At 37.9% G+C, this 20,374-nt stretch overlaps 1 protein-coding gene across 1 annotated transcript in view; it reads right to left on the minus strand.

Moving 5' to 3' along the window:
• Positions 1 to 8,238: 8,238 nt before the first annotated feature.
• LOC115211811 overlaps positions 8,239 to 20,374 on the minus strand; it is a 37,289-nt gene continuing 25,153 nt past the window's right edge. The window contains exons 2-3 of the mRNA XM_029780517.2: positions 11,782 to 11,913; positions 8,239 to 9,230 (exon numbers count right to left, since the gene is read on the minus strand). Coding sequence (XP_029636377.1) covers positions 9,013 to 9,230; positions 11,782 to 11,913 — 350 coding nt within the window. The 3' untranslated portion in view covers positions 8,239 to 9,012. The remainder of the gene's footprint in view (positions 9,231 to 11,781; positions 11,914 to 20,374) is intronic.

Genomic DNA, 20,374 nt, shown 5'->3' on the forward strand with positions numbered 1-20,374 from the left:
AGCAATTGGCGCGTGGAAGATGTTTATAAGCCATTTAAGAACACACAAAAAACCCGTTAGATTCACTTCAACATTTAAATTTAATTTAAATATTGAAGTGAATCTAACGGGTTTTTTTTTTTTTTTTTTTTGTTCTTTATGTTTTTGTGCATTCTTAAATTGGTTATAAACACCTTCCACGCTGCAACCGTTTATATGTATATATATAAGTAAAACCTTCAGTCGTGGCTTTGGTTAAGAATTTGCTTAACAACCACATGGTTTTAAGTTCAATCTCAGTGCATGGCAAGTGTCATCTGCAATAACAGTCCTGACTAGTGCCCTGAAAGTGAATTTGGTTGACGAAAACTCTGCGGAAGTTCGTCAAATGAGTGTGGAGGCATCTTTGTGTTTATTTCTTACCGGATGACATCCGGTGTTGGTTTGCTTTCGCCCCTGTGAGTCTTGATCGACTAAACTCTTCGGTGTGATGCCCCAGCATGGCAACATTCCAGCGACTAAAACAACAAAGACAATAAAATCTGTAAATGTTGACCGAACAGAATGTAGTGTCTCAAGGTAAAACTAATTATTTATTCTCTTACCCGAGACGAAACAGGTAAATGGGTGAGGAGGAAAAAACGCGATGGCAGATAAATGTTCTCAATAGAATGACGCCAGTCAAAACTTTAATGACATACGTGTCGGGTCATATAGGGTTTTAACTACTGTTTGTTCATATGACCACTTACATTCAGAAATCTCAAATGCAGGTTAAAACTGCCTTTGAAATTACTTATCACCTTAAGTATACCTAATCACATGTAAATACTCGAAAAATATGCACAAATATTTACAATTCAATGACATATTTATTATATATGGTATTCACAATATTCAACATTCAAATATTTAATATTCATAAGGCGGCGAGCTGGCAGAAACGTTAGCACGCCAGGCGAAATGCTGAACAGTATTTCGTCTGCCGTTACGTTCTGAGTTCAAATTCCGCCGAGGTCGACTTAGCCTTTCATCTTTTCGGGGTCGATTAAATAAGTACCAGTTACGAACTGGGAGTCGATATAATCGACTAAATCCCTTTGTCTGTCCTTGTTTGTCCCCTCTATGTTTAGCCCCTTGTGGGCAATAAAGAAATAAGAAACGTTAGCACGCCGGGCGAAATGCTTAGCGGTATTTCGTCTGCCGCTACGTTCTAAGTTCAAATTCCGCCGAGGTCGACTTTGCCTTTCATCCTTTCGGGGTCGATAAATTAAGTACCAGTTACGCACTGGAGTCGACTTAATCCCTTTGCCTGTCCTTGTCTGTCCTCTACGTTTAGCCCCTTGTGGTCAATGGATGGAAGCACTCCGTTGGTTACGACGATGAGGGTTCCGGTTGATCCGAATCAACGGAACAGCCTGCTCGTGAAATAAACGTGTAAGTGGCTGAGCACTCCACAAACACGTGCACCTTTAACGTAGTTCTCGGGGATATTCAGCGTGACACAGAGAGTGACAAGGCCGGCCCCTTGAAATACAGGAAGTAAGAGTGAGAGAAAGTTGTGGTGAAAGAGTACAGCAGGGATCACCACCATCCCCTGCCGGAGCCTCGTGGAGCTTTTTAGGTGTTTTCGCTCAATAAACACTCACAACGCCCGGTCTGGGAATCGAAACCACGATCCTATGACCGCGAGTCCGCTGCCCTAACCACTGGGCCATTGCGCCTCCACCCTTGTGGGCAATAAAGAAATGATAAATATTAAATATTCATAGTATCAGATTATACCTTCCTAAACCACCAACATTTTCACATCTTTCTGAAATGTAAGGTCTTTATACACTGGTAGACCGAAAACACTTCCTAAAAATCCCTTCACTACAAGATTGATGTTACTGTTTCGTTTATTATTCCACATCATCATCATGAGTGTCAATCAATACTACAAGTAGGTGAAGGCTCAATGGCCCAGTGGTTAGGGCAGCGGACTCGCGGTCGTAGGATCGCGGCTTCGATTCCCAGACAGGGCGTTGTGAGTGTTTATTGAGCGGAAACACCTAAAAGCTCCACGAGGCTCCGGCAGGGGATGGTGGTGATCCCTGCTGTACTCTTTCACCACAACTTTCTCTCACTCTTTCTTCCTGTTTCTGTTGTACCTGTATTTTCAAAGGGCCGACCTTGTCACTCTCTGTGTCACGCTGAATATCCATGAGAACTACGTTAAGGGTACACGTGTCTGTGGAGTGCTCAGCCACTTAGACGTTAATTTCACGAGCAGGCTGTTCCGTTGATCGGATCAACCGAACCCTCGTCGTCGTAACCGACGGAGTGCTTCCATATATATACTACAAGTAGGTACCACTGCCAAAATTGAGTAGTCTTTACTCTCATCGTTATTCTTACTTGGTTCAAGTGAAACGTTTCAAATTTAAGCCTGATTTGGTCTGCATGAGCCAAAGTTCAAAACCCCTTCCTAGTAATGATGACAATATTGTTTCTAGCTAACATCAACAAGTTGCCACTTTTAGTGTTGAATTATTCCTGTTATACTACATCAGGTGATTTATGGCTTAGAACATTGTCAAGAATGTACGGACCTGGCACCTCATCCAGGCAGAAGTACTTTCGGATCTTTTCGGTTTGACCGGCAGTTTTTTCTAGCGGTGTCATATGAAATTGTCACCCATAATTATGACCCTAGTATCGATCTATTGCATTTCAATCTGTTTTAGGGTTAGGGTTAGTTAGGGTTAGGGTTAGTTAGGGTTAGGGGTGGGGGGAAGGGTATCTTTTTTCTTCGGAAATGTAAATAAACCCAATCTGTTTCTTAAACGATGGGACATATTCATACGGCACAGAATGTTTTCACCTCAATAGACGTCATTGATTGGTTGAAATTGCAGAAATTGAAGAAGAAAAAAAACAACAAATATCTTACAAACTATAGAATTTTCTCAATAAAGCTAAGAGAAAAAGATGTTTTATAAACACATTCTACCAGTATACGAAGTTGAAAAGTGTTTAGTTACATGGAAATTATTTTTAAAAAAACTGCCGGTCAAACCGAAAAGATCCGTACTTTCTAATCTATCCACAATGACAAATCGTAAAATAATTAAGCAACAGAAAGAAGTAAAAACAATCCAAACTTCTCTCTCTGAGGAAAGGATTCTTCAATTGCATTTTAATTACCTAAATCATTTCTCCTTCAATCTCATTTGATTTTACATGATATGGCAGTGTTTTGTACAGAATGCTGCCAATTTTCTATAACCACGAACACAGATATCCGTCAGGATATTCGGAAAAATTATCCAACGCTAAAACTTATGGTACATCATTACGAGAGAAAATTACTCACTCATAACAGGGTAGTTTGTTCTCTTCCCATCTGGAAAGGAATCCACAATGACAAGCATTAATCCGATACTATTAACACAAGCATAATCCATATCTTCAGGGATCTAATTCTATGAGACTTAAATGAAACCTCTTCTTTCGAACATTCTTTATTATTACTCATTCAAATTCCGCTGAGGTCGACTTTGCCTTTCATCCTTTCGAGGTTAATTAAATAAGTACCAGTTACGCACAGGGGTCGATATAATCGACTTAATCCGTTTGTCTGTCCTTGTTTGTCTTCTCTGTGTTTAGCCCCTTGTGGGTAGTTAAGAAATAGGTATTTCGTCCGCCGCTACGTTCTGAGTTCAAATTCCGCCGAGGTCTACTTTGCCTTTCATCCTTTCGGGGTCGATTAAATAAGTACCAGTTACGCACTGGAGTCGATATAATCGTCTTAATCCGTTTGTCTGTTCTTGTTTGTCCTCTCTGTGTTTAGCCCCTTGTGGGTAGTAAAGAAATAGGTATTTCGTCTGCCGTTACGCTCTGAGTTCAAATTCCGCTGAGTTCGACTCATAACAGGGTAGTTTGTTCTCTTCCCATCTGGAAAGGAATCCACAATGACAAGCATCAATCCGATACGATTAACACAAGCATAATCCATATCTTCAGGGATCTAATTCTATGAGACTTAAATGAAACCTCTTCATTCGAACATTCTTTATCATTTCTCATTCAGAATAAAGAGCCAGGTGGACATATTGGAATTTCTTTATCTCTGCATATTCATCTATGGTCTTCAACATCGCATGAAAAGCCAGGCCAACATCTTTCAAGCTTCAGGCAATTGCGCGTCGCATTGATTCCACAATATGTCATAATGAACACTTTTTTTTCTTTTTTGCTTCTTGCATAACCATAACATCGCCGTTTCAAAGGATGATGCTTTCACGCTTAACCTATATTTAACATCTTGCTAGAGTTTTTCGACGTTGGAGCAGGTATTCCAGACATACATTTTTATTCTGATATCCTCACTGTTTGAGAGACATATTAGGAATAATCTCGTTTGAGATTACAACCATCTTTGGCTAGTTTGACCCTGTTGTGTCCATTGCTCTGATTGGTTGGCATTTGGCGCAGCTTGTCTTTGGACTTATTTCGCGCCAGTGTGTAGGCCAACCAATCACAGCCTTTGGATAAGGTCTCGTGACACTGTTTTTCTGATCCTTCATTTGAGTCACCTAAACACTATAAAAAGCCCAGCATTCGTTATTCCAAGTCTTTGGCTCTAGACTTTCTATGGTCTAGTCACTGACCACAGTTCTACTCAGTCATGTTTCAGTTCCAACGACAGACGACCAGCCATGACGTCACTAACTTACACCAGCGACAAACAGGACGTTCTCCATCTCCGCCGCCGTCGTCTCCGTCGACTTCAACATCATGTACACATCAACATCGTCCAGGTCTAAACTCCACGCTGTTTGTGAATATTTCACCGAGGTAAAACAGTTACAGTCTACCTGAAAGAACTTTCTGTATCAAGAGACTCGGTACGACATTGAAGCCACAACCGCTGCACGACATGTGCCCAACCGGCCTCTGCCTCGTGACCTCCAACATCTTGTTCAGATCATATTATAGTCAACTTTGCTTTTTATCTTTTTATTTTTCTTGGTAGTAGTGGATCAATGAAAAAAGTACCAATCCAGGGTAATGGATTAGAAGAATTATTTAAGGGTCAAGCAAGATGCCTTGGGGTATCTGTTCTGGTTCTTTGTATTTTGATAACAATTCTTGCAATAACACTAATGCCAAGCTATGTTGGTCCAAATCAGCAACCTTCTTTTAGATAAATATTAATGGTACGTAAAGGGGAGATGCACATGCATGGGAATCTGCCAGTCTTCTTTAAAAAACTTTTGCCCAGGCCTGCACATACATCATTTGACTGATAGAATACTTATGTATATGAGTGTGTTAGGGACAGTGTGTGTGTGTATGTGTATTCATACGTATATATGTATGTGTATATTCATACGTGTATATGTATGTGTATATTTATACGTGTGTGTGTATATATATATATATATATATATAATCAGAACAACATGAAATGAAGTGCTTTGCTCAAGAACACAATGCAACACCTAGTCTGGGAATCGAACCCACGATCTCGCAATCCTGAGTGCAACACCCTGACCACTAAGCATTGTGCCTTCACACACACTGGCCGGTGGCACATAGCATCATCCGTTTGTGGCCGTTGCTAGCCTCACCTGGCCCCCGTGCCGGTGGCACATAAAAGCACCATCCGTTCGTGGCCGTTTGCCAGCTCCGTCTGGCACCTGTGTGGGTGGCACGTAAAAAGCACCCACTACACTCACGGAGTGGTTGGCGTTAGGAAGGGCATCCAGCCGTAGAAACACTGCCAGATCAGACTGGGCCTGATGCAGCCTTCTGGCTTCACAGACCCCAGTTGAACCGTCCAACCCATGCTAGCATGGAAAGCGGACGCTAAATGATGATGATGATATATATATATATATATACACACACACACACACACACACACACATACACACACAGGGTGGTTGGTATTAGGAAGGGTATCCAGCCATAAAAACCGTGCCAAAACAGACAGGCTTTTGCCTGGCCAGTTCCTGTCAAACCATCCAACCCATTGAAGGAGGACATTAAATGATGACAATGATCACACACACACACATAAACACATTTTTAATCATCATCATTTACTATCCATGTTCCATGCTGACATGGATTATATGATTCAACAGGATCTGATTACCTTGAGAGTTGTGTTGGTTTCCAGTGTCTGCTTTGACAAAATTTCTACAGCTGGATGCTTTTCCAAACAGCAACCACTTTAAAGAGCATGGTAGGTGCTTTTTTTCATGGCACCAGCACTAGTGGGGTTGCCAAGTAACTTGCAAGATGATATCCCTTCACAGGGTTGGGGTGTAGTACTTTTGTTGTTGTTGGTAAGCAACAAGATGGGTAAGGGTGATTAGGTGATGGTCTAGGGCTTAGGTGGGAAGACCCCAGACCTTGGAAAAAAAAAATTTTTGGTTGTCTTGTTGTAGTCGAGGGCTCTTTGTTGACGCCCGACACCACTGGGAGGTGGCCCTCGAAGTTGCTGGAAATGGAGATCTCCAGGTCCAAATTCTTGAACGGCAGGGTGTAGTAATGAGGAAGGTGGCTTTGTGTCAGAAGCAGAAAGGCTAAAGTATAAAAAAGGGACATAAAAAAGGGATGTCTTGCTGTAGAGGAAATACATGGGTATCCTAACAAGAAAGAGGGAAAGGCTGATAGACACACACACAGTCTAAAATTATTAGGATTTGGGCCAATAAAGTTAAGGGAAAACCATGGGTACTAAGTAGTGTAAAATTAAAAACAAAAGTATTAGCTTTTGCTAGAAACCAACGCTAAGACAATTACAGTTTAAAGTACTTTAATGAAACCATAACAATTACAAACTACAGTTGGAACTTCAAATGATAAACAAATTTAAAATCAATAGAAAAGATGTACACTTATGATTATTGTGCCAATTGGACTGATACACAAAGGCTTTATTTTCTGTTTTTTTTGTTCATGAGGCAGCACTTCAACATATTTAATTCATCATCATTCTCATCTTTATCACCATGATTGTTCTGTATTATGAAAACCTGTAGCTGCTTTTGGGTTTCTTTATAACATAGATAAAGAATGCTTACTTCTTCTGAGTAAGCACAAGGCCAATTTTTCCCGAACAGTTGAATCTCTGATTAAAATCACTACCTGCATATTATTCTTATATATTTTATCTAGCCCTGAGGAATAATAAACATATAAAGTGTATACAAGAGCACATAGGGACAAAAGCAAATACTAAAATGGATTTATTTTGGTGATCTATGATTTCTGACATCACTCTAGTTTTAATATACGTAATAATTGATGTGCATTGATGTTTTTTTTATTTTCTTTTTTTAAATTACCCAAATTACATGAAACATGGAGTTGATGCCAACTCATAAAATATGGATTTATTTAAAGTGGAATAGATAGTTTGGAAAATAAATAAATCATAATTTTCCAGCTTCCAAGAATAAAAGATATATAAATTTATATAAATATAGATAAAATTTAGATTTAATCAGCTTTGAAGCGGTTTCCTATTTGAGGACTAGTTTCAGAAGGCCTTGAATATCAGAACTGTTTCGTCAGATGTTGAAGATCCTTGTTTATTCTTGTAAACAAAGACTGGATGAAGAACAGTTTAACAGCAGCGTGTTGGATACAAAGAAAATATCAGTTATATACATGAGTTTCATAAAATCTCAGTGAAGAGTAAAGACCAGCCGCAGCAGCTTAGCACCAATTTTGATGTGGATCAGTAAACTGTAAGCTTACGTCAACAGTTGATTACAAACACCGTATTTAAGTACAATTCACATTTATAATGTTCCTGTAATTATGGCAATGAAAATTCATCTCTCATGTATGATACAGAGTTTTTCTTTAGCATCATTTCAGGCTATCAGATATGGAGGCTGTAACGGCAGGATGGCACAATGTATGTAAAAAAAGGTGTGTTTAATCAGCAATATTATAATTGCTGAATGAAATCCTATTTGTATCAATACCAACTAAAACTATTACAATGGAAAACTTCATCCTAAATGAAATGAAAAGCAAATTCAAAAGCGACTTACTAGTTTTGTCAGTGTAGACCATAAAAATGACTTTATTGTAAAATCAGCATTGAGGAAATCACACTATTGATTGATTGATTGATTCTAGTTTCAGCTCATGAGCTGTGGCCATGCTGGGGCACCGCCATTTGGTGTTGCTAGGTGCATGAGAGAGTTCGATGCAGCTGCCCTCTATGTCGGTTTTTCAGTTTTTATTTTTCTAGAAAATTCATTTGGTTTTCATAATTGTGGTGTACTTAACCACAGAGTTAAACCTTGCAGAAAATTTGCATCCCTAATCTTTAGATTTTTAAATGACTATTTCTTTATTATTTATTATTCACGCCAAAATGATCTGTTTATAAGATAAATGCGACTTTCAAAAATATCCATTTAAGCTATTCTTTCAGCTTCATCCTAAAGTTTAACAGGTACCAAGCAATATTAATTACAAGAACATATTTTATTGGGTTTTTTTTTTTTTACAAACAAAAAGTTACATTTTATACCCCACTCAGAATACCAGACACATAAAACTTTTGATAGAAGTAAAATGTAACATCTCCAAGTGAAAGCAAAAAATATAACTAAGTAAATAATATTTTTAATCAAGTCTGAAGAGGTTAGATTTCAAATGTTAAGTAGTCTAACTAAAAAAACGATTTTAAAAAGCAAATTACTATTCTACTTTTAGAATTCATCAAAATTAGAGTGAAATTTGTTTAAATAACACTATTTAAGATGAGAAACATCAGAATACAAAAAAAAAAAAATGCAAGAAAGAGAAATGAAAATGGTTTAAGAAATTAGTGTTGCATGAGTTGAGTTGTTAAGCTTAAGATTTTTAACCTAGAAGAAAACAGATTATTATTTAATCAAATGGAACAAGCGAAAAAAATTATGTAAATAACAAACTTTATAAAAAAAAAAAAGGGAGGGAGTCATTAGCAAGAAATTTATGTAAAAAATAGAGTTTGTAATGTGAATAATGCTAAAGATCATAGCTTAGGTACTGTCCAATGATGGCAATAAATACAAGGAAAACTGTACTGTACAGGCTTGATCCACTATTGCATTTATCTTTGTCTGTGCAGTAACAATAAAACATTTTTATATCATCAGTGCCAACTTTATAGTCGCATTTGCCGACTACACCATCTTCTGCACACTGTCTGATGTATCGTGTTTCCCATTCCTCCTTGACTTTGACTGAAAAATACAAAGAATAATTTGATAAGATTAATCTAAAGTTTCATGAACAAAATCCTCATCATCATTTAACATCCACTTTTCCATGCTCACATGGGTTGAACATACTTTGCTTCAGTAGATTCTCCTATAGCTAGATCCCCTTTGGCTATCTATCTGCAGCTTTATATAGCTATGGTGCGACCTCACCTGGAATTTGCATCACCAGTCTGGAACCCCTATCTTGCCCACGATATTAATCATCTGGAAGCCGTTCAGCGACGTGCAACCAAGAGAATACCCTCCATCAGGCATTTGCCATATTCTGAACGCCATACTTCCCTGGGCATGGATACTTTGAAACTCCAACTTCTGGCAGCTGACTTAGAAGACACCCATAAAATTATCAACCATCTTACAAACAATAACTCTGAGCACCTTTTCAAACTCCACCCATCTAACACCCGTGGACATGTTTACAAAGTCAGAAAACAGCACAGCTCCCTTGACTTTCGGAAACATTTTTTCACGCTAAGAGTTGATGAAGCATGGAACAAACTGCCGACATCAGTTTTTAGTTATCGGAGCACTGCATCCTTCAAAACTTCCATGCTTCCTGAGATTCGCCAACACCTGATTTTCCCCCCTCCATACACACACAAGCATGTATCTGACTCATACACTGTTCACTTTCCAGACATTTGTACATTACTGTATATGCTTTATACACACTTTTGACAAGTTGTGGTGCACCTGAGCACTGTATACAATAATTTCATTATTATTATATTATCACCAGCCCATGACCATTTCCCATATGACCAGACATGTTTTCATGGGAGATTGGAAATGAAGGACATATGATGCTGGACACTGGTTTTCAACTATCACATGGAACCAAGGCAAGAAGATACTAACAAACATGCACACACAATAGGCGCAGGAGTGGCTGTGTAGGAAGTAGCTTGCTTACCAAACAATTGGTTCCGGGTTCAGTCCCACTGCGGGGCACCTTGGGCAAGAGTCTTCTACTATAGCCTCAGGCCGACCAAAGCCTTGTGAGTGGATTTGGCAGACAGAAACTGAAAGAAGCCTGTCGTATATATATATGTATATATATATATATGTGTGTCTGTGTTTGTCCCCTCGCCTCAGCATCGCTTGACAACCGATGTTGGTGTGTTTAGGTCCCCGTAACTTAGCAGTTCAGCAAAAGTGACTGATAGAATAAGTACTAGGTTTATAAAGAATAAGTCCTGTGTGTGTGTGTATGCATTATAGCTTCCCATCCAGAGAGGGAGAGAGAGACACCAGAGAAACCAGATAACTGTCCTTATGCTCCTTATGGAGTAATGTGGATTAACCAATAATGGATTCTAATGAGGTATTTCTCTGTGATGGTCCACATTAAAATAAACACAAAATTTCTGATGTATCTCAGTAACAGAGTCACTACTTTTTTTTTTTAAATGCCTTGGTCACAAAAGCTCAATGTCCACTGCATCATAGCTACTGAAATAGCATTTTGTGCTGCTCAACACCACCAAGCATGTGAGCCTTCCTGTCAACAACTGTCAACTGGCGCTTTACAACACCAACAGATTTCCCTAGATGTTTTGTGTTTGAGTTCATGTTCAAATTTACGCTAGTCTACAAAGCCGGACTTGATTATATTGTATCTTTGTAGGTCCTATAATTTAACGGAACATATAATATAATTAGTGGAGGCGCAATGGCCCAGAGGTTAGGGCAGTGGACTCGTGGTCAGAGGATCGCAGTTTCGATTCCCAGACCGAGCATTGTGTGTGTTTATTGAGCAAAAATAACCTAAAGTTCCACGAGGCTCCAACAGGGGGTGATGGTGGCCCCTGTTGTACTCTTTCACTACAAATTTCTCTCACTCTCTCTTCCTGTTTCTTGAGTAACGCTGTGATGGACTGGCATCCCGTCCAGCTGGGGGGAACACATACGCCACAGAAACCAGGAAACCGGGCCCATGAGCCTGGCTAGGCTCAAAAAGGGTGCATAAATAAAAATATAATATAATATAATTAAAGGGTGAGTTAAAAGTTTTGGAGCATATAACATAATCTACTTTATTAGAATACATATTTTTAATGAGATGTAGAACAATTTTGTGGAACATATATTGTGACATGTAACATAATTTAACAGACATAACAATTTATAATCTAATGAAGTATATAACAATATAATAGGACATATAACAATTTAATGGGACATGTAACATAATTTAATGGGACATGTAACAATTTATAATCTAATGAAGTATATAACAATATAATAGGACATATAACAATTTAATGGGACATGTAACATAATTTAATGGTAATGTATAACAGTTTAATAGGACATATCATTTAATTTAATGGAACATACATAGTTATCACCAAAATAAATACTATACTGAAATTAGTTAGGGGATCAATATGAGCAACGAAATTCTTTAATGTGTTGCACCAACATGGCCAGAGTCAATGACAGAAATCAGTAAAAGAATAATAATAAATCATTGGATATTGGTTGGTAATTATAAAAATAAGATACTTACTTTTCTGCACAACTTTTCTACATCCCTTGTCCGTATCAGAGCAATTCGTCACAAATTCAGAAGAATTACTTAATGATAGCCCACAGCCTTCATTATAAAACGAGTTGCAGTTATGACATTGAAGTCCATATCCTTTAAAAATTACAAAAAAAAACAAAACATTTCTTAATTTATAACAAAACATTGATATGTAAGTTTGTCTGCATGTATGTATGTCATTGTTCACTTTTATTTCAAGATTTCTTGCCAATAGAGAAAGAGCTGGTTTCTAACCTAGATCCAAGGCACCTTCATTGGAATTTCAACATCAACAACAGGGTATGTTTGATTGTATGTATATATGCATGTATATTTAAGTAGTTGAATGAATTATCCTAGTATGGATAATTCGGTTAACCGATACTCGGGTGGCAAATTCACGTCAGAAAACACGGTTGAAGCTACATGCCAAGGGCAGAGATCACGTACTTTCGTGTGGAAATTTGTGTGTTTTTTTTAACTATAAATAAATGAAAGAATGGAGTCGAACGACGATTTAACAAAATTCCCTTATTCTCGACATATGTTTCGAAGACTGCATATTCCTAATTTCGAAGGAATAAGGGGTGCATTATGCCGCCTTCTCATCAGGAAAGACAAGGAACTTATGTCAGCATCATGACGAACAAAAACTTTTAGATGACTGCCCACACGGAGTCCATAGTGATAATGCATGTTATAGTATAGTATAGTATATATGCATGTATGTATATGTGCAGATTTGTATATTTTGCTTTATGTATGTATTCTCATGCATACAGTTGTATATCGAGACATGTTCATATATATATATATAAATGTTGTGTGTGTATGTATGTATGTATGTATGCTGTGTGAGCAACTGGTTGTTTTAACGGTGGAACAAATAGGGGATTTCCATTAGAAAAGTTTTAATCGATTTTCTCAGTAACTATGGGGTCTAGGGGAAAAATACAAACTGCATTCCAATCTATGCACCCGTTTCCACATGTGTGCCATTTTTCACGTGAATCCACCCAGCCGTTTGGCTGTGAACCTCAAGACAAGAAAGAATACAATGATCACCCATGTCCAATTCATATTATAGATATATATCATCAACGTCATCATCGTTTAACATGTTTTCCATGCTAGCATGAGTTGGACGGTTCCACCGGGGTCTGGGAAGCCAGGAAGCTGCACCAGGCTCCAATCTGATCTGAATGCTTCTACAGCTGGATGCCCTTCCTAACACCAACCACTCCGTGAGTGTACTGGGTGCTTTTTACGTGCCACCAGCACAGATATCACAACTACAATTTCCATTTGATTTTTATTTTGATGTTGATGTACTTGACTCACTAGATATCCTCAAGCACAGCAGGTCGCCCTACAATCCAAAATAAGCACAGCAGGCCATCCTGCGATCTAAGGTACTTTGGATGGGTTGGGGCTGCTATGTGAAGCTGGTGCAGGAAACAGCCATGAGGTGAAGGAATCATCATCATCATCGTTTAACATCCGTTTTCCATACTAGCATGGGTTGGACGGTTCTGGGAAGCCAGGAGGCTGCACCAGACTCCAGTCTGATCTGGCAGTGTTTCTACAGCTGGATGCCCTTCCTAACACCAACAACTTCCTGGGTGTAGCTATACACACATAATGTTTATATATATATATATATATATATATATTTATATATATATTTATATATATATATTTATATATAAATATATAAATATATATATTTATATATATATATATATTTATATTTATACAGTAATCCTTGCCATATCACAGTTCATCTATCACAAACTCAGTAGATCGCGGATTTTTTGGGCTAATATTTGTAAATTCATATCGTGGACTCCTCAGTATATCGTGGGTTTCTGTGGCCAATAAGTATTTCTACTTTTTTAGATTTTAATTGTTTGCCTGGACTTGTGCCTCACAGGAGAACTTTCAAGGTGCAGATCCATGATCATTGATGACCAAGGGAGGTCTTTATCCTTTTATAATTAGTCATACAAATGAAGCAAGCAAAAAGTAAATCATTCATTCATTGAAAGAAGAATTTTCTATTACAATCCTACTCAAAGGTTTGTGCTTCTTCAAATTGATTGGAGTGAATTCATTTATCAGGCTTTACGTTGGTCTCAGTGAACATATTTAAAAACATAGAAATTTAAAAAAACACCTAAAATCATACACAGAAATGGAAAATCAAATTACATACAAGTGGAAACATGTACAAACCATTTATGAGCTAATAAATTTTTTAAATGCTTTTTCATGTTACGTTGCAATGTCTTGAAACCAATTACGAACATTAAGTTTAACTCTTTAGCATTTAAATCGACCAATATGCAGGAGTGGCTGTGTGGTAAGTAGCTTGTTTACCAACCACATGGTTCCGGGTTCAGTCCCACTGTGTGGCACCTTGGGCAAGTGTCTTCTACTATAGCCTCGGGCCGACCAAAGCCTCGTGAGTGCATTTGGTAGATGGAAACTGAAAGAAGCCCGTCGTATATATGTATATATAAATATATGCGTGTGTGTGTTTGTGTGTCTGTGTTTGTCCCCCAGCATTGCTTGACAACCGATACTGGTGTGTTTATGTCCCCGTTACTTAGCGGTTCGGCAAAAAGAGACCGATAGAGTAAGTACTGAGCTTACAAAAGAATAAGTCCCGGGGTCGAGTTGCTCGACTAAAGGCGGTGCTCCAGCATGGCCGCAGTCAAATGACTGAAACAAGTAAAAGGGTAAAGAGTATATCCAACCCAAATATTCTACGTGTTTTATGTTCAAACAGGCCAGGTCTGGCATCTCATACCTACTCTTCAATGTCATTCTAAAAATATTGAAGGACATCTTTGAAATTTCAGCAGTATGAGGTAAGGCATGATTAATTCAAAACAATGTGGATAAAATATGGATTATATTTGACAGAATAATTTGAATGCTTAAAGGGTTAAGTATAACTGTATTAGATCTACAAAGTTTCATTCACCTGTTGTATGTACTCTCTGTTGGCCAGTATCTGATCTAATGTAAAATTTGGTAGAAATTACTGTTATAGCTTATGTTACTAACAGTGTCTTTTACAGCAGCAGCCAGTTATCATAGCACAGTGATACACATAGGATAGAATATCAGTTACAAGTTCGTGTGTGTGTGTGTAGTATGGCAGTGATTGCTGCTATAGTTAGATGTTTGCCAAGGAAAGCTTTGGTAGCTACTGAACAAATTGGTTGCACTTATATAAGAAAACACACATACACACACGCAAATATATACCGTATGTTTTGCTTGTATGCACCTGTATATACTTACACCACACACACACACACACACACACACATATATATTCTGAGATCCCCTTCAGTCTAGACACAAACCATGGGATTGCACCTAGAAAGTCACCCTCCTAGGCACAAGCCTGGGCAAGGTTGTTTATTGAAGACCAGCAGTCACCCATGCATACCGGCCTCCCCTCTCTACACCACCAGTGTTATCCAAGGGAAAGGCAAAGGGGCCGATACAGCTTGGCACCTGTGATGTCGCAACTCATTTCTACAGCTGAGTGAACTGGAGCAATGTGAAGTAAAGTGTCTTGCTCAAGAACACAACACGCAGCCCTGTCTGGGATTCAAGCTCACAACCTCACAATCGTAAGCTCGATGCTCTAACCACTGAGCCATATATAATTATATATATAATTATATATATATATATGTCCCCCTAGCATTGCTTGACAACCGATGCTGGTGTGTTTGTGTCCCCAATACTTAGCGGTTCGGCAAAAGAGACCGATAGAATAAGTACTGGGCTTACAAAAAGAATAAGTCCCGGGGTCAAGTTGCTCGATTAAAGGCGGTGCTCCAGCATGGCCGCAGTCAAATGACTGAAACAAGTAAAAGAGTAAAAGAGTATATATATATATATATATATATATATATATATATATATATATATATATATATATATATATAAATTTATAAATGAGGGTGAAAAATCGATATTAATTTAATAATACCATTAATTAACACCGAGTGGCTTAGCACAAAACACTACGGAGAAAATACAAATTTATACATAAATTATTAGAGAGTTAACCACTATGTGGATAACTCTAGTGCTAAAAATAGCTCCGAAGTAACCACAGAAGATTTGTTTCCAACTAGAATCAACATACATTTAACGGAAGGAAAGTGAAATACAACGAATAAATGTATGTTAATTCTAGTTGGAAACAAATCTTCTGTGGTTGCTTCGGAGCTATTTTTAGCACTAGAGTTATCCACATAGTGGTTAACTCTCTAATAATTTATATATATACATATATATATATACATATATATATAAATATACATACACATATATTCACACACACATACACATATACAGATACATACAGCAGGATGCTCTTCCTAACACCAACCACTTTACAGAGTGTACTGGGTACTTTTACACAGCACTGGCATGGGTCCTTATATGTGGAACTAGCACAGATGCTTTTTACATGGCCCCAGCACCCACAAGCCTGTAAGATTAGGATCACTCAGCTGAAGGGGGATGCAAGGGACAGGCCAGTATGCAAGGACAACCACATGTTTTTAGGCAATCATTGTTGGTGGGTGTTTTCCAAGGTCAGAGTGCAAATCTTGCCTCAACTCCTTTTAGCTGCCTTTTTAAAACATGCAGAATAAACTTTGGGTCTATTCTTTGAAATGCCAGCCCCTACACAAAGACATCATCACAAATGAAATCAAAACAAAATTCATAATGCTGTTAATGTTACTTTTTTGTCTTTTTTTCTTTTTGGAAAGCCAATTAAATGAAATAAACTTGTTATGTAAAATAACTTTTATGACATGAACAAGTAAGGCGCAGGAGTGGCTGTGTGTAAGTAGCTTGTTTACCAACCACATAGTTCCGGGTTCAGTCCACTGCGTGGCACCTTGGGCAAGTGTCTTCTACTATAGCCTCGGGCCGACCAAAGCCTTGTGAGTGGATTTGGTGGACGGAAACTGAAAGAAGCCCGTCGTATATATGCATATATATATATATATATATATTATATATATATATATATATATATATGCGTTTTTGCGTGTTGTGTGTCTGTGTTTGTCCCCCTAGCATTGCTTGACAACCGATGCTTGTGGTGTTTATGTCCCCGTTACTTAGCGGTTCGGCAAAAGAGACTGATAGAATAACTACTGGGCTTACAAAAAAAGAATAAGTCCCGGGCTCGAGTTGCTCGATTAAAGGCGGTGCTCCAGCATGGCGCAGTCAAATGACTGAAACAAGTAAAAGAGTAAAGTAAATTAACATCAGAAAAATTAATTTCGGAAAAAAGTTCCTTGGAAAAGGTAGTAACCCAATGTTAACAGCAAGAGTCAAAACTAAACATCTGCACTTGCTGACAACACAAAATAATCATATAAACACACACACATTTATGAACAACTGTATGTATAATGTATATAGTGGTTGTGACTTCAGCGACAGCTGACAGGTGTTTTTCAGTGCATGTTTTAGATTTAATTTTTAAAAAAGACTAACTAAATTCAGATATGTGTGTATGTTGTGTGTCATCATCATCATCGTTTAACGTCCGCTTTCCTTGCTAGCATGGGTTGGATGATTTGACTGAGGGCTGGCGAACCAGATGGCTGCACCAGACTCCAATCTGATCTGGCAGAGTTTCTACAGCTGGATGCCCTTCCTAACGCCAACCACTCCGAGAGTGTAGTGGGTGCATTTACGTGCCATCTGCATGAGGGCCAGTCAAGCAGTACTGGCAACGGCCACACTCAAATGGTGCTTTTTATGTGCCACCTGCACAGGAGCCAGTCTAGCAGAACTGGCAACGACCTCGCTTGAATGTGTGTGTGGTGTGTGTGTATATATATAGGTGTGTATATATATATACATGCGCAAACACACATTAAAAAATAGGCGAAACACAGATGTGCGACTGAGTTGGAGGCAGATTTACTTCTGCCTTTATAACATGTCAAGAAAACGTTGCTGAAATGTATGCAGCACGTGTACTGTAACAGTACTATGCATAGTTTGGATCTTTTCATTTTGACCGGCAGTTTTTTCTAGCGGTGTCTTATGAAATTGTCAGCCATAATTATGACCCTACTATCGATCTATTGCATTTCAATCTGTTTTAGGGTTAGGGTTAGTTACGGTCAGGGGTGGGGGAAAGGTATCTTTTTTTTTCTTCAAAAATATAAATAAACCCAATCTGTCTCTTAAACGATGGGACATATTCATACGGCACAGAATGTTTTCACCTCAATAGACGTCATTGATTGGTTGAAATTGCAGAAATTGAAGAACAACAAATATCTTACAAACTATAGAATTTTCTCAATAAAGCCAAGAGAAAAAGATGTTTTATAAACATATTCTACCAGTATACGAAGTTTAAAAGTGTTTAGTTACGTGGAAATTATTTTTAAAATCTGCCGTTCAAACTGAAAAGATCCCATAGTATTAATACTTAGATTGAAAAGCAGGGCTGAATTATGTCTATCTAAACAACAAAAAAGTAAAATATTTTGCCTTTTATGCATACACTGTTCACTTTCCTGACTTTTGTACATAATTCCATGTACTGTACATGCACCTTGATGAGTTGTAGTGCACCTGAGCACTATACACAACAGGTTTATTATTATTATCCTCACTTTAACTACAGGCTTGCATGGTACCCTTATGCACACACATTGTGACAAGCATATAATAACACCCCTGCTCTTCCCAATATCTCCTACTTACATCACTTCTATTTCACCTAACAGGTCTGTCCAGTATGATGCACAAAAGTCTCATACAGACACAGCATAAAGTAAACATGCATACATATACACATGCACTAACTCATGCAGTATACAGGCACACTAACTTCATGCACCAACATACACGCGCACACACACGTAGGCCAGCCTCATGGTTGTCTCCCTTACTACGCATGCCCAAAACAATTCCTATTTCTTTACTGCCCACAAGGGGCTAAACACAGAGGGGACAAACAAGGACAGACAAACGGACTAAGTTGATTATATCGACCCCAGTGCGTAACTGGTACTTAATTTATCGACCCCGAAAGGATCAAAGGTAAAGTCGACCTCAGCGGAATTTGAACTCAGAACGCAGCGCCAGACGAAATACCGCTAAGCATATCGCCCGCATGCTAACGTTTCTGCCAGCTTGCTACCTTAAACAATTCCTTCAGGGAAATAAGGGTGCGTTGAAGTGTGTTGCTTTGTTATTTATAAAGGAGAGTTGACTGAATGAAGCTGGCTTATATTCAAAGCCTTTTATATAAAGAAACAGGTTTATATAATGATTAAACTAGGTTATGCATTGTCTGTGTGAGATTACATTTCGACAAATCTTTTATATTTAATACTGTTTTATAGAAGTGCACCTGTATAACGAGAGACTGAGGTGAAAATAGGGAAGTTGTTCATCTACTCCTTTATCACTTCTTGTCATTTATACATGGCTACTCTTTCTTTCAGAAGAACAGTGTACACCTAAAACATAAATGACTTTCCCTTCTATTTTTCCCTGTTTCTTTAACCCTTTCGTTACTGTATATTTTGAGATGCTCTGTGTTTCTTTCAATTACTTTAAACATGACAAAGAATTTAGTAGAACAACTTAGTTATCATTAAGATAGTGTTAGGAACATAAATTGTGACTAAGGTTTGGTGGCAGATTTTATTTCAGAACTTATGAAAACAAGACATTTGTACTACAGAGCCAGAGGTGGTTTCAGTCGGGTTGATAATGAAAGAGTTTATGTAAATTTAATGAACAGTTTTCTACCTTATCTTGTGATATATTTTTGTCACCATATATGTGTGTGGTGTGGTGTGTGTGTGTGTGTGTGTGTGTTGCATCAACTGTAAGGTATATATGCTACAATGTGTAACCATTAAACATCATTTCTTAATTTTTAACATTTATTTACAATTCAGTTTGCTAAAGAAATGATGGTTACTTATAGTACAAATGTATTTTAAATCCATTACTGAAACATCTGTATTTCAATAAATACTTTTAAACACATACACATACATAAAGATGTGTAATGGATATCTGGGATGTTTTGCCCAAAGCAGAGACTGCAGAAAATACTTAGAGGTAATACAAGTTCTTCTTTTGATGGGTGACTAGATTTTCAGCAGGTATCACAGGATGACGAGTATTTCTCCATCACCTAGCCTGAACATTTTGCCTGAACCAAGCAAGGCAGAATGAATTAACCTTCTCCTACAGTGAGTGAGAGAGAGGGAGAGAGTGTGTATGTGCACGTGTGTGTGGATGGATAGATACATACATACATACACATACTCACACACACACACATATATATGCACACACACATGCACACATTAAAAACCTATGTCCAAGTTTGATCTTTCTCATATTTATGGTGGTTTGGAACAATAACATTCCTAAATCTAGTGATGATGATGAATATATATATATATATATATATATATATATAATACAAAATGAGAAAATGGAGAAATATAATTAAATCAATCATCAACCATCAGATAAT

This window comes from Octopus sinensis, linkage group LG5 (genome assembly GCF_006345805.1).
Source record: "Octopus sinensis linkage group LG5, ASM634580v1, whole genome shotgun sequence".
NCBI lineage: Eukaryota > Metazoa > Mollusca > Cephalopoda > Octopoda > Octopodidae > Octopus > Octopus sinensis.